Source organism: Salmo salar, chromosome 09, assembly GCF_965601325.2.
Source record: "Salmo salar chromosome 09, fSalSal1, whole genome shotgun sequence".
Taxonomy (NCBI): Eukaryota; Metazoa; Chordata; class Actinopteri; order Salmoniformes; family Salmonidae; genus Salmo; species Salmo salar.
In genome coordinates this window covers 158,668,295-158,683,563 of record NC_138299.1, presented here as the reverse complement: position 1 = coordinate 158,683,563, position 15,269 = coordinate 158,668,295, and the positions used below count along the sequence as shown (strand labels likewise).

Genomic DNA, 15,269 nt, shown 5'->3' with positions numbered 1-15,269 from the left:
AGAGGGTTGGGGGTAGCTATGAGAGATGAGAGGGGGTTGGGGGTAGCTATGAGAGGGTTGGGGGTAGCTATGAGAGATAGGAGGGGGTTGGGGGTAGCTATGAGAGGGTTGGGGGTAGTTATGAGAGGGTTGGGGGTAGATATGAGAGATAGGAGGGGGTTGGGGGTAGCTATGAGAGGGTTGGGGGTAGTTATGAGAGGGTTGGGGGGGCTGGGGGTAGCTATGAGAGACACAAGAGGGTTGGGGGTAGCTATGAGAGATGAGAGGGGGTTGGGGGTAGCTATGAGAGATGAGAGGGGGTTGGGGGTAGCTATGAGAGATAGGAGAGAGTTGGGGGTAGCTATGAGAGATACGAGGGGGTTGGGGGTAGCTATGAGAGATAGGAGGGGGTTCGGGGTAGCTATGAGAGATAGGAGAGAGTTGGGGGTAGCTATGAGAGATAGGAGAGGGTTGGGGGTAGCTATGAGAGGGTTCGGGGTAGCTTTGAGAGATAGAAGGGGGTTGGGGTAGCTATGAGAGATAGGAGAGGGTTGGGGGTAGCTATGAGAGGGTTCGGGGTAGCTTTGAGAGATAGGAGGGGGTTGGGGTAGCTATGAGAGATAGGAGAGGGTTCGGGGTAGCTTTGAGAGATAGGAGGGGGTTGGGGTAGCTATGAGAGATAGGAGAGGCTTCGGGGTAGCTATGAGAGATAGGAGGGGGTTGGGGGTAGCTATGAGAGATATCCAGGATCCAGTTGCAGAGGGAGGTGTTTAGTCCCAGAGTCCTTAGCTTAGTGATGAGCTTCGTGGGCATTATGGTGTTGAACGCTGAGCTGTAGTCAATGAACAGCATTCTCACATGGCTGTTCCTTTTGTCCAGGTGGGAAAGGGCAGTGTGGAGTGCGATTGCGTCATTTGTGGATCTGTTGGGGCGGTATGCGGATTGGAGTGGGTCTAGGGTGTCCGGGAGGAAGCTGTTGATGTGAGACATGACCAGCCTTTCAAAGCACTTCATGGCTACAGACGTGAGTGGTCTGCTTGAACTACGGTGGTCTGCTTGAAACATGTAGGTATTACAGACTCGGTCAGGGAGAGGTTGAAAATGTCAATGAAGACACTTGACAGTTGGCCCGCGCATGCTTTGAGTCCACGTCCTGGTAATCTGTCTGGCCCAGCGGCTTTGTGAATGTTGACCTGTTGAAAGGTTTTGTTTACATCGGCTACCGAGAGCGTGATCACACAGTCATCCAGAACAGCTGGTGCTCTCGTGCATGCTTCAGTGTTGCTTGCCTCAAAGCGAGTATGAAAGGCATTTAGCTCATCTGGTAGGCTCACGTCACTGGGTAGCTCGCGTCTGGGTTTCCAGCTCGCGTCTGGGTTTTCAAGTCCTGCCACATCCGACGAGCGTCAGAGCCGGTGTAGCAGGTGTGGCGTACAGCAAGTCAGCCACCAGGGGGAGACTCGTTGCGGCCTGGTGACAGACGGAGTCTACATCACGAGGCGAGCTCCCTCTGCTGGACGTGCCAGGTTTCGACGGGTTCTCCGGCCAGGACTAATTGGGGCTGGTTGTGGTTGGTGAGTAATCAAGGGCTGATTGCTCACCAGCTGGATGAGTCCCATAAAGCTGCCAGAAGGGCAGCAAACTGGAGAAGGGACTGGGGGAAGAAAGGTTACTCCCATATAGTTGGGGACGGTACCAGAGATAAAAGGAGGGAGCTCAGTTTTTGTTCCCCACAGGAAACAGCAAGACCCGAAGACAGGGGTTTGGTCAAAACGTTTACACAGATCAGACACGGACAGAGTAGGATTAGCTCAGTTTCAAGGGTGTTTATTTGAATAACAAACCAAAAGAAAAGACTAGGTCTCCCCCATGAGGCCCTCTCCGGGATCCCTGGTCTGCCACATAGGATTCAATCTTAATCCTGTATTGACGCTTTGCTTGTTTGATGGTTCGTCTGAGGGCATAGCGAGATTTCTTATAAGCATCCAGGTTAGTCTCCTGCTCCTTGATGCGGATGTTGCTTGTAATCCATGGCTTCTGGTTGGGATATGTACGTACAGTCACTGTGGGGACGACGTCATCGATGCACTTATTAATGAAGCCGATGACTGAGGTGGTGTACTTCTCAATGCCATTGGATGAATCCCGGAACATATTCCAGTCTGTGCTAGCAAAACAGTCCTGTAGTGTAGCATCCGCATCATCTGACCACTTCCGTATTGAGCGAGTCACTGGTACTTCCTGCTTTAGTTTTTGCTTGTAAGCAGGAATCAGGAGGATAGAATTATGGTCAGATTTGTCAAATGGTGGGTGGGGGAGAGCTTTGTATGCATCTCTGTGTGTGGAGTACAGGTGGTTTAGGATTTTTTTCCTCTGGTTGCACATGTGATATGCTGGTAAAAATGTTGTAAAACTGATTTAAGTTTGCCTGCATTAAAGTCCCCGGCCACTAGGAGCGCCACTTCTGGGTGAGCATTTTCTTGTTTGCTTATGGCCTTATCGAGTTGGTTGAGTGAGGTCTTAGTGCCAGCATCGGTTTGTGGTGGTAAATAGACGGCTACGAAAAATATAGATGAGAACTCTCCTGGTAGATAGTGTGGTCTACAGCTTATCATAAGGTACTCTACCAAAGGCGAGCAATACCTCGAGACTTCTTTAATATTAGACATCGCTCACCAGCTGTTATTAACAAATAGACACACACCCCCACCCCTCGTCTTATCAGAGGTAGCGTCTCTGTTCTGCCGGTGCATGGAAAATCCCGCTCTATATTGTCCGTATCGTCGTTCAGCCACATCTCGGTGAAGCATAAGATGTTGCAGTTTTTGATGTCCTGTTGGTAGGATAATCTCAATCGTAGGTCATCAATTTTATTTTCCAATGATTGCACGTTAGCATGAAAAACGAATGGCCGTGGGAGTTTACTCGCTCGCCTACGGATTCTCGGAAGGCTGCCCGATCTGCGGCCCCTTTTCCTGCATCTTTTCTTCACGCAAAAGGCTTGGATCTGGGCCTGTTCCAGTGAAAGCACGATATCCTTCTCGTCGGACTCGTTAAAGGAAAAAGTTTCTTCCAGTCGGTCATAAGAGACGGTAGCAGCAACATTATGTACACAACAAGTAAAAAAATATATATATTTTTTTACAAAATAGCACAATTGTTTGGGAGAATGTAAAACGTCAGCCATGTTCTTCGGCGCCATCTTGTCCTGAGCTCCATCCAAGTCTCTTCTAATTCGAATGGCTCTCAGTCAAATATGATAAGATATACAGTGAGCTCCAAAAGTATTGGGACAGTGACACATGTTTTGTTTGTTTTGTCTCTGTACTCCGGCACTTTATATTTGAAATGATACAATGGCTATGAGGTTAAAGTGCCGACTGTCCTCTTTAATTTGAAGGTACTTCTATCCATATCGGGTGAACCATTTAGAAGTTACACCACTTTTTGTGCATAGTCCCCTCCTTTTAGGGGACCAAAAGTATTGGGACAAAATCACTTATATGTGTATTAAAGTAGTCTGAAGTTTGGTATTTGTTCCTATATTCACGCAATGATTACATCAAGCTTGTGTTTGTGTTGGTTGTTTCAAATTATTTTGTGCCAAATAGAAATTAATGGTAAATACTGTAGTGTCATTTTGGAGTGACTTTTATTGTAAATAAGAATATAATATGTTTCTAAACACTTTTATATTAATGTGGATGCTACCATGATTATGAAGAAAATGTAGTTTATTTCAGAAGAACAGAATAGCATACTGAGTTGTCCTTATGTTAGGTCCTGATCCGACTATGCCATATGGCTGTGGGGCTACACTAGTTCATTTAGCAGACAAGTTTTGCTTAGAATTCAATGGTATTATTTTATAGTATGAAGAATACAATTGAACAAAGCTGAATTACATAGAAAGGATATTTTCTCCAAACGATTTGAGGGAGTGGGCACATGCAGCTATTCTGTGTTGAGCGGTTAACAAAAAAATAGTTCCTCCTATATGATTAATTTAGAGTTATTAATGTGACTTTAGTTGTTTTATAAACGTTGGGCTGTATGTTTAGATGTTTAATACATTGTAAGGCTGTATGATGCGACTCTAATGATGATTTGAAAAAAGTCGCTTGAAAGGCATGACCTCTGCTTTGGTATTTTTGCGCCGGCTGTACACACTACATCATTCACTCGTTCACAATTTGACAAGCACTTAATTAATATTGCCTAGAATTTCACAGCGGCATTCCCTTTGTGTGGGAGTAATGCACCCTAAAAATAATCCATGCGTTTTGCGGCCAGTGGCGGTAGTGCCCTTCTCCCTGAGTGCTGTGCGATCCATCACTTGATCAGGACTTCCTCACAGGCTACAACTGAAGAAAGGAACATCCGGGGCGCAACTGCGCGAGTCTTTAACCAATTCCGAGGTGCATATTGGAAGAACTGTCCACAATTACTTTTCGTCAGCCAACAAGATGAGTTGGCCTAACTGAACAGCAAAAGCACTAGCCTATGTCAATCTAATATCCCCCATAGTACATCAGTCGACCTATTATATTCTGTGTGAGTAATAAATATTCCAAACATAGTATGGGACAGTTGTGGGATGCTATAGATCCCAAATTAATACAACCTCTCGCATCATAACAAACTTTTTTTACGCAATGTGGCTGACGCAACAGATCAGAACGTTTAGCTTCAAATGTTAATAAACTATTAGGCTATTTCTTCACATTATAACCGCAGTAATGCGCACATGGTAGGAAGCTATAAGCGCGAATGTTCCATTAGTGGAAAACACCATTATAAAAAGTGATCGCAAATGTAATTATGCATGTAAATGTTTTTATTATAAAGGTGCATTTTTATAGTGAAAATTATATTCCCCAAATTTGAAACTCACGCTCTGATTATGTATGCCAGTTAGGCTCTACACCCCTTGTAAAGCGGATTAATGTGCTTAATTATAAGAAGTGATTTGGCGACTGTAGTTGTGTTACAAACCTTATTAAAACATATAGGCCTATGAGCTTTGCTACATGAGGTATGCGACTATGATTAGAAAAAGTCGAGAGAAAAAAATAACATTATTTCTTATGCTGGACATAACTCACAAGTGATAATACATCATTCACAAGTGACAGGCTATTGTCACCCATCCGACTATTCTTGATTTAGTCTTGTCTTTACATACAGTACCAGTCAAAAGTTTAGACACCTACTTATTCAAGGGTTCTTCTTTATTTTTTTTACTATTTTCTACATTGTAGAATAATAGTGAAGACATCAAAACTATGAAATAACACATATGGAACCATGTAGTAACCAAAAAAGTGTTAAACGAATCAAAATATGTTTTAAATTATTTCAAAGTAGCCACCCTTTTGCCTTGATGACAGCTTTGCACACTCTTGGCATTCTCTCAACCAGCTTCATGATGAATGCTTTTCCAACAGTCTTGAAGGAGTTCCCACATATGCTGAGCACTTGTTGGCTGCTTTTCCTTCGCTGTTCGGTCCGACTCATCCCAAACCATCTCAATTGGGTTGAGGTCGTGTGATTGTGGAGGCCAGGTCATCTGATGCGGCACTCCATCACTCTGCTTCTTGGTCAAATAGCCCTTACACAGCCTGGAGGTGTGTTGGGTCATTGTCCTGTTGAAAAACAAATGATAGTCCAACTAAGCCCAAACCAGTTGGGATGGCTTATCGCTGCAGAATGCTGTGGTAGCCATGCTTGTTAAGTGTGCCTTGAATTCTAAACAAATCACTGATAGTATCACCAGCAAAGCACCATCACACCACCTCCTCCATGCTTCACGGTGGGAACCACACATGTGGAGATTATCCGTTCACCTACTCTGTGTCTCACAAAGACACGGCGGTTGGAATCAAAAATCTCACATTTGGACTCATCAGACCAAAGGACAGATTTCCACCAGTCTAATGTCCATTGCTCGTGTTTCTTGGCCCAAGCAAGTCTCTTCTTATTATTGGTGTCCTTTAGTAGTGGTTTCTTTGAAGCAATTTGACCATGAAGACCTGATTCACACAGTCTCCTCTGAACAGTTGATGTTGAGATGTGTCTTATTTGAACCTTGTGAAGCATTTATTTGGGCTGCAATCTGAGGTGCAGTTAACTCTAATGAACTTGAGAGCCAGTTTCATCATAGCGCTTGATGGTTTTTGTGACTGCACTTGAGGAAACTTTAAAAGTTCTTGAAATTTTCCAGATTGACTGACCTTGTCTTAAATTAATGATGGACTGTCGTTTCTCTTTGCTTATTTGAGCTGTTCATGCCAGCTTTACTGATCTGTCTCACTGTCTCTCTCTGTCTTTATCTCTCTATCTCTCCTCTCTCTCTTTATCACTCTGTTTTTATCTCTCTCTCTCTCTCTGTATATCTCTCTCTCTCTCTATTTATCACTCTCTCTTTATCACTCTGTCTTTATCTCTCTCTCTATCACTCTCTTTATCTCTCTCTATTTCTCTCTGTATCTCTCTCTCTTTATCACTGTCTTTATCTCTATCTCTCTCTTTATCACTCTGTCTTTATCTCTCTCTCTCTTTATCACTCTCTCTCTTTATTTCTCTCTATATCTCTCTCTCTCTTTATCACTCTCTCTTTATCTCTCTCTCTCTAGAACTATAAGGAGTTGGAGTTGTTGTGGCTGGTGTATTATGGAGGTGTACAGCATGACATCAGGAAGGAAGTCTGGCCCTTCCTGCTGGGTCACTACAAGTTTGGCATGGGCAAGAAGGACATGAGCCAGGTAGCTAACAATACGTATGTCTCTCTGTCTCTGTGTTTTAACATCTTGCCACATGTACTACTCCCCAGCAGAGACGGGGTTCAATACTTGTTTCCACCTCTTCCTACTGTCTTCCCACTTTACTGTAACCCCTCTGTTTCCAAATGTAATAAATATATTTTAAAACATCTTGTCATACCATGTTGGTCTGTAGATGGATGAGAAGATCAGTGCACGGTACCAGCAGGTAATGAAGGAGTGGAAGTCCTGCGAGGTGATAGTCAAGCAGAGAGAGAAGGAGATGCAGTCGGCCATCTTTGCTAATCTGTCTTCAGGAAGCAGCACAGACAGCCACATCCTCAGACACAGAGACTCCACTCTCTGCAATGAGGTGGGTGGGTTGGTTGATTAATTGGTTGGCTGGTTGGCTGGTTGGTTGATTGAATAAAGTTACTTTTTTAAATCATTATAGAAACACGTGCAAATATTACATACAACTAGAAAGGGTAGTTTTCCTATTTGTTTTAGCTATTTATAAAAACCCAATCTCTACCCCTCCTCCCTCCTCCTCCCCCCTTCTCCATCCTCCTCAAGCCTCCTGCCTTCTCCCCCTTTTCCTTCCTCCTCCCCCTTCCTCCCTCCTCCTCTGCCCTTCTCCGTCCTCCTCAAACCTCCTGCCGCCTCCTCCCTTTTCCTCCCTCCTCCTCCCCCCTTCTCCGTCCTCCCCAACCCTCCCGCCTTCTCCTCCCTCCTGCCAGGTGTTCATGTCAGTGGATGAGCCCGACGCAGGGGCGGGGGGTCAGGACACCCCAGGAGGAGGGGGGAGAGACACCCCCGGCCACTCTACAGTGATTCCCCCCGCAGCCGGTGGGGCACTAGCTCCTGATGAGCGCCCCCTGGGGGAGTTTGACTCCCCTGACTCCGGCCTCCCATCCTCCAGGAACTACTCTGTCACCTCCGGCCACTCTCAGATTCTCTCCTCTATCGACGATGGACAGAGCACAGTGGAGGAGGGAGGAGCCAGGCAGGAGGGAGGAGCCAGGCAGGAGGGAGGAGCCAGGCAGGAGGGAGGAGCATGGGAGGAGGGAGGAGCAGGGGTGGAGGGAGGAGCCAGGCAGGTGGGAGGAGCAGGGGAGGAGGCCCGGCCACACTCGTACAGTGTGACGGAGGAGAAGGAGCGACAGGATTGGTTGAGTGAGGAGATGCTGTGCAGTCAGCTGGATAAGTTGATGACCAATGAGAATGGAGGAACAGAGGGGATGCCTTCACTCTCCTCCTATACGGTAAGTACTGGACACACCCCACACACACACACACACACACACACACACACACACACACACACACACACACACACACACACACACACACACACACACACACACACACACACACACACACACACACACACACACACACACACACACACACACACCACACACACAGAGACAGATACTCAATAAAGACTCTCTGCACTCACAGGGAGCATCATTGAATTGCATTTCCAAACACGTAGATCACATTTGAACTGTTCTGGGTACTGTTCTGGGTACTGTTCTGAGTACTGTTCTGGGTACTGTTCTGGATACTGTTCTGGGTACTGTTCTGGGTACTGTTCTGAGTACTGTTCTGAGTACTGTTCTGAACACTGTTCTGGGTACTGTTCTGGGTACTGTTCTGAGTACTGTTCTGAGTACTGTTCTGGGTACTGTTCTGGGTACTGTTCTGGATACTGTTCTGGGTACTGTTCTGGGTACTGTTCTGAGTACTGTTCTGGGTACTGTTCTGGGTACTGTTCTGAGTACTGTTCTGGGTACTGTTCTGAGTACTGTTCTGGGTACTGTTCTGAGTACTGTTCTGAGTACTGTTCTGAGTACTGTTCTGGGTACTGTTCTGAGTACTGTTCTGGATACTGTTCTGAGTACTGTTCTGGGTACTGTTCTGGATACTGTTCTGAGTACTATTCTGAGTACTGTTCTGGATACTGTTCTGGATACTGTTCTGAGTACTGTTCTGAGTACTGTTCTGGATACTGTTCTGGATACTGTTCTGAGTACTATTCTGAGTACTATTCTGAGTACTATTCTGGATACTGTTCTGGGTACTGTTCTGAGTACTGTTCTGAACACTGTTCTGAGTACTATTCTGAGTACTGTTCTGGATACTATTCTGAGTACTGTTCTGGATACTGTCCTGAGTACTATTCTGAGGCATTTTTACTGCATTGATATTTACCCTTCAAGTGACCTGAAACGGATCAAATTGAAGTGTGTGTGTGTGTGTGTGTGTGTGTGTGTGTGTGTGTGTGTGTGTGTGTGTGTGTGTGTGTGTGTGTGTGTGTGTGTGTGTGTGTGTGGTGTGTGCAGATTGAGCTGTTGGACACAGCGGCTCTGAACCTCCACAGGATAGATAAGGATGTCCAGCGCTGTGACCGTAACTACTGCTACTTTACAACCACTAACCTGGAGAAAGTACGCAACATCATGTGCAGGTAAACACACACACACACACACACACACACACACACACACACACACACACACACACACACACACACACACACACTTTTATTTGCTCACTCGATCGCTCATTATTTCACTCTTTTTTTTTACCGTCTCTTCTTCCTGTGTCCCTCTTCTTTCCCCCTCTTCTTTCCCCCTCTTCCTCCCCCTCTTCCCCCCCTCTTACCCCTCTTCTTTCCCCCCCCTTCCTCCCCCCTCTTACCCCTCTTTTTTCCCCCCCTTCCTCCCCTCTTCTTTCCCCTTCTTAACCCTCTTCTTTCCCCCTCTTAACCCTCTTTTTTCCCCCCTCTTACCCCTCTTCCCCTTCTTCTTTCCCCCTCTTCCTCCCCTTCTTCTTTCCCCCTCTTCCTCCCCTTCTTCTTTCCCCCTCTTCCTCCCCTTCTTCTTTCCCCCTCTTCCTCCCCCCTCTTACCCCTCTTCTTCCCCCTTCTAACTCCCCTCACCCCCCTCTTCTTTCCCCCCTCTTCCTCCCCCTTTTCTTTCCCCATCCTGTCCCAGCTATGTGTGGGAGAATCTGGAGATGGGTTATGTCCAGGGGATGTGTGACCTGCTGGCCCCTCTCATGGTCATTCTGGACGATGGTAGGAACCTCAGTCAACATGGCTTCCTCCCAAATGGGACCCTAATTCCCTATACTGTGTCCTTCTTTTGACCAGGGCCCTATGAAGCCCATTAGCCATTTGCTGTTAGCTAGCTATTATCTAGCAATTAGTAATGATACATTAGCAATTATAGCCATTTGCAATTAGCTTTTACCCATTAGACGTTAGCCGTTGCATTACACAGTGATCAGTGAGTGAAGGGGAATGTATGTGTCTAATCCTTGGTCACAATATACAGAAAAAGGACAGCCTCTCCCCTCCTCCCTCTCCATGCCTTCTACCTCCCTTCCCTTCCCTTCCCTTCTTCCTCCCTTCCCTTCTACCTCCCTTCCCTTCCCTTCTTCCTCCCTTCCCTTCTACCTCCCTTCCCTTCTACCTCCCTTCCCTTCCCTTCTTCCTCCCTTCCCTTCTACCTCCCTTTCCTTCTACCTCCCTTCCCTTCCCTTCTTCCTCCCTTCCCTTCTACCTCCCTTCCCTTCTACCTCCCTTCCCTTCTACCTCCCTTCCCTTCTACCTCCCTTCCCTTCTATCTCCCTTCCCTTCTACCTCCCTTCCCTTCTACCTCCCTTCCCTTCTACCTCCCTTCCCTTCTACCTCCCTTCCCTTCTACCTCCCTTCCCTTCTACCTCCCTTCCCTTCTACCTCCCTTCCCTTCTACCTCCCTTCCCTTCTACCTCCCTTCCCTTCTTCCTCCCTTCCCTTCTACCTCCCTTCCCTTCTACCTCCCTTCCCTTCTACCTCCCTTCCCTTCTACCTCCCTTCCCTTCTACCTCCCTTCCCTTCTTCCTCCCTTCCCTTCTTCCTCCCTTCCCTTCTATCTCCCTTCCCTTCTACCTCCCTTCCCTTCTACCTCCCTTCCCTTCCCTTCTACCTCCCTTCCCTTCTACCTCCCTTCCCTTCTACCTCCCTTCCCTTCTACCTCCCTTCCCTTCTACCTCCCTTTCCTTCTACCTCCCTTCCCTTCTACCTCCCTTCCCTTCTACCTCCCTTCCCTTCTACCTCCCTTCCCTTCTACCTCCCTTCCCTTCTACCTCCCTTCCCTTCTACCTCCCTTTCCTTCTACCTCCCTTCCCTTCCCTTCTTCCTCCCTTCCCTTCTACCTCCCTTCCCTTCTACCTCCCTTCCCTTCTACCTCCCTTCCCTTCCTCCATCAGAGTGTCTGGCGTACAGCTGCTTCACCCAGCTGATGAAGAGGATGAGCCAGAACTTCCCCAACGGCGGAGCCATGGACACACACTTCACCAACATGAGGTCCCTCATACAGGTAGGGTGTTTTATTCATTTAATTTAACCTTTATTTAACCTTTATACGAGGCAAGTCAGATAAGAACAAATTCTTATTTACAATGACGGCCTAGGAACAGTGGGTTAACTGCCTTGTTCAGGGGCAGAACGACAGATTTTACCTTGTCAGCTCTGGGATTCGATCAAGCAACCTTTTGGTTGTGTGTGTGTGTGTGTGTGTGTGTGTGTGTGTGTGTGTGTGTGTGTGTGTGTGTGTGTGTGTGTGTGTGTGTGTGTGTGTGTGTGTGTGTGTGTGTGAGTGTGTGTGTGTGTGTGTGTGTGTGTGTGTGTGTGTGTGTGTGGTGTGGTGTGGTGTGGTGTGGTGTGTGTGGTGTGTGCACAGAAGTGTGTGTTCAAATGATCCTAACATGACCCCTAACCTGTGGTCCGCTCTGGTGTGGTCTCTGTTTGATGATGTCATCAGATCCTGGATTCGGAGCTGTTTGAGCTAATGCATCAGAATGGAGACAACACCCACTTCTATTTCTGTTACCGCTGGTTCCTGTTGGACTTCAAAAGAGGTACGATACGCTTCACAAACAACACTCTTTTCATTCATTTAATTACATTTTCTTAGGGGGATTTTGAAGCTTTACTTAGACAATTATGAAACGAGGGGGGGGGGGGGGGGGGGGGGTACAGGCACGTAAGAGAAGCAGTGTGAGAATATGGACAATATGCCCTGTTTTTAGCTCCTTGCCAACTTTGCAGTATTGTTTGTCTTATTGTTGTTATTTCTTACATTATTTGCTCAGAACTTTTCGTGCATTATTGCCTACAGACGAAAGTAACATTTGGATATTAGATCGGCGGTCACTCATCAACATTTCAACCAGAAATTTGACTTCCCTGAATTGGATCCTTTTTGTGTGAACTCCCCGAGGCAGTTCCATTCATCCTGGGGGGGGGGGACTGCTCCAAGACGACGACACCGGACAAGAGGAAGAAGGAGTGGACTTCTAGTCCGACTCAGGAGGCATGCACACCATCTACCGCTTCTGAGTATATTACTCGCTAATGTTCAGTCTCTGGACAATAAAGTAGATGAGCTCAGGGCGAGGATCTCCTTCCAGAGAGACATTAGGGACAGTAACATACTCTGTTTCACGAAATCATGGCTCTCTCCGGATATACTGTCCCCGTCCATTCAGTCAGTGGAATTGTCCGTCCATCGCGCTGACAGGAAGAAATATATATTTTTTTTAGTAAGGTGGAAGTGTATGTTTCATGATTAACTACTCATGGGTTTATTGTGGTAACATACAGCAACTCAAGCCCTTTTGTTCTCCTGATGTGAAATAACTCAACATCAAATGCAGACCGCATTACCTCCTGAAACATTTTTTCTTCTGTCATCGTCACGGCCGTGTATATATCCTCCCGCAAGCCGACACCGCGACGGTTTTCAAGGAACTACACTGGACTTTGTGCAAACTGGAAACCGCAAATCCTGAGCCCGCATTTATTGTAGCTGGGGATTTTAACAAAGAAAATCTGAGGGGAAAAAAACCTACGGAAGTTTTTTCATCACATCTCCTGTACTACTCGCGCATCGAGCACTCTTGACTCTTGGGGAGATCACTGTGTATTATTGTTGTGTATTATTGCACTGTTGAAGCTAGAAACATCAGCATTTCTCTGCACCTGCAATAACGCCTGCAAAATATGTGTACGCCGTCCAATCAAATTTGATTTTATTTGAACAGTGGGAAAAGTGTAATGCTAGGATTGAACCCTGGTTTTCAGTAGGGAGTTTTATACAGTTGAACTCAGAAGTTTACATACACTTAGGTTGTAGTCATTAAAACTCGTTTTTCAACCACTCTACAAATTTCTTGTTAACAAACTATAGTTTTGGCAAGTCGGTTAGGACATCTACTTTGTGCATGACACAAGTCATTTTTCCAACAATTGTTTACAGACAGATTATTTCACTTATAATTCACTGTATCACAATTCCAGTGGGTCAGAAGTTTACATACACTAAGTTGACTGTGCCTTTAAACAGCTTGGAAAATTCCAGAAAATGATGTCATGGCTTTAGAAGCTTCTGATAGGCTATTTGACATCATTTGAGTCAGTTGGAGGTGTACCTGTGGATGTATTTCAAGGCCAACCTTCAAACTCAGTGCCTCTTTGCTTGACATCATGGGAAAATCAAAAGAAATCAGCCAAGACCTCCACAAGTCTGGTTCATCCTTGGGAGCAATTTCCAAACACCTGAAGGTACTATGTTCATCTGTACTAACAATAGTATGCAAGTATAAACACCATGGGACCACGCAGCCGTCATACCACTCAGGAAGGAGATGCGTTCTGTCTCTTAGAGATGAACGTACTTTGGTGCGAAAAGTGCAAATCAATCCCAGAACAACAGCAAAGGACCTTGTGAAGATGCTGGAGGAAACGGGTACAAAAGTATCTATATCCACAGTAAAACGAGTCCTCAGCAAGGAAGGAGCCACTGCTCCAAAACTGCCATAAAAAGCCAGACTACGGTTTGCAACTGTACATGGGGACAAAGATCGTACTTTTTGGAGAAATGTCCTCTGGTCTGATGAAACAAAAATAGAACTGTTTGGCCATTATGACCATAGTTATGTTTGGAGGAAAAAGGGGGAGGCTTGCAAGCCGAAGAACACCATCCCAACTGTGAAGCACGGGGGTGGCAGCATCATGTTGTGGGGGTGCTTTGCTGCAGGAGGGACTGGTGCACTTCACAAAATAGATGGCATCATGAGGCAGGAAAATTACGTGGACATATTGAAGCAACATCTCAAGACATCAGTCAGGAAGTTAAAGCTTGGTCGCAAATGGGTCTTCCAAATGGACAATGACCCCAAGCATACTTCCAAAGTTGTGGCAAAATGGTTTAAGGACAACAAAGTCAAGGTATTGGAGTGGCCATCACAAAGCCCTGACCTTAGTCCTATAGAACATTTGTGGGCAGAACTGAAAAAGCGTGTGTGAGCAAGGAGGCCAACAAACCTGACTCAGTTACACCAGCTCTGTCAGGAGGAATGGGCCGAAATGCATTCAACTTATTGTGGGAAGCTTGTGGAAGGCTACCCAAAATGTTTGACCCAAGTTAAACAATTTAAAGGCAATGCTACTAAATACTAATTGAGTTTATGTAAACTTCTGACCCACTGGGAATGTGATGAAAGAAATAAAAGCTGAAATAAATCATTCTCTCTACTATTATTCTGACATTTCACATTCTTAAAATAAAGTGGTGATCCTAACTGACCTAAGACAGGGAATTGTTACTAGGATTAAATGTCAGGAATTGTGAAAAACTGAGTTCAAATGTATTTGGCTAAGGTGTAGGTGAACTTCTGACTTCAACTGTATGTGAAGTGCCAGGAGTTTTACCAACCTTGGTTCTGTCTTCAGTATGGAGTTTATATGATATGTGCCAGGAGTTTTACCAACCTTGGTTCTGTCTTCAGTAGGGAGTTTTATATGATATGTGCCAGGAGTTTTACCAACCTTGGTTCTGTCTTCAGTATGGAGTTTATATGATATGTGCCAGGAGTTTTACCAACCTTGGTTCTGTCTTCAGTAGGGAGTTAATATTATATGACCGTGGTACACTGGGTTTCTGTATGACATTTCAGATGGGAGTTGAAATACAATGCAAGTAACTGTTTGTGTGTGTCTCCTCTGTTTGTGTGTGTGTGTGTGTGTGTGTGTGTGTGTGTGTGTGTGTGTGTGTGTGTGTGTGTGTGTGTGTGTCCTCCAGAGCTGCTGTACCAGGATGTGTTCTCAGTATGGGAGGTGATCTGGGTGGCCCCTCATATCTCCTCTCAGCACTTCATCCTGTTCCTGGCCCTGGCTCTGGTAGAGGTCTACAGAGAGATCATCAGAGATAACACCATGGACTTCACTGACATCATCACCTTCTTCAACGGTGACAGCCAGACAGCCAGACAGACAGCCAGACAGCCAGATACACAGCCAGACAGAGAGACAGAGAGACAGACAGACAGACAGACAGACAGACAGACAGACAGACAGACAGACAGACAGACAGACAGACAGACAGACAGACAGACAGACAGACAGACAGACAGACAGACACAGACAGACAGACAGACACAGACAGAGAGACAGCCAGACACAGACAGAGAGAGTGA

General features: G+C 46.0%; 1 protein-coding gene across 1 annotated transcript in view; it reads left to right on the top strand.

The window, feature by feature from the left end:
* LOC106613357 (small G protein signaling modulator 2) overlaps positions 1 to 15,269 on the top strand; it is a 50,668-nt gene that overhangs the window by 31,996 nt on the left and 3,403 nt on the right. The window contains exons 12-17 of the mRNA XM_082955555.1: positions 7,317 to 8,005; positions 9,089 to 9,213; positions 9,743 to 9,825; positions 11,001 to 11,110; positions 11,555 to 11,651; positions 14,876 to 15,043. Coding sequence (XP_082811681.1) covers positions 7,317 to 8,005; positions 9,089 to 9,213; positions 9,743 to 9,825; positions 11,001 to 11,110; positions 11,555 to 11,651; positions 14,876 to 15,043 — 1,272 coding nt within the window. The remainder of the gene's footprint in view (positions 1 to 7,316; positions 8,006 to 9,088; positions 9,214 to 9,742; positions 9,826 to 11,000; positions 11,111 to 11,554; positions 11,652 to 14,875; positions 15,044 to 15,269) is intronic.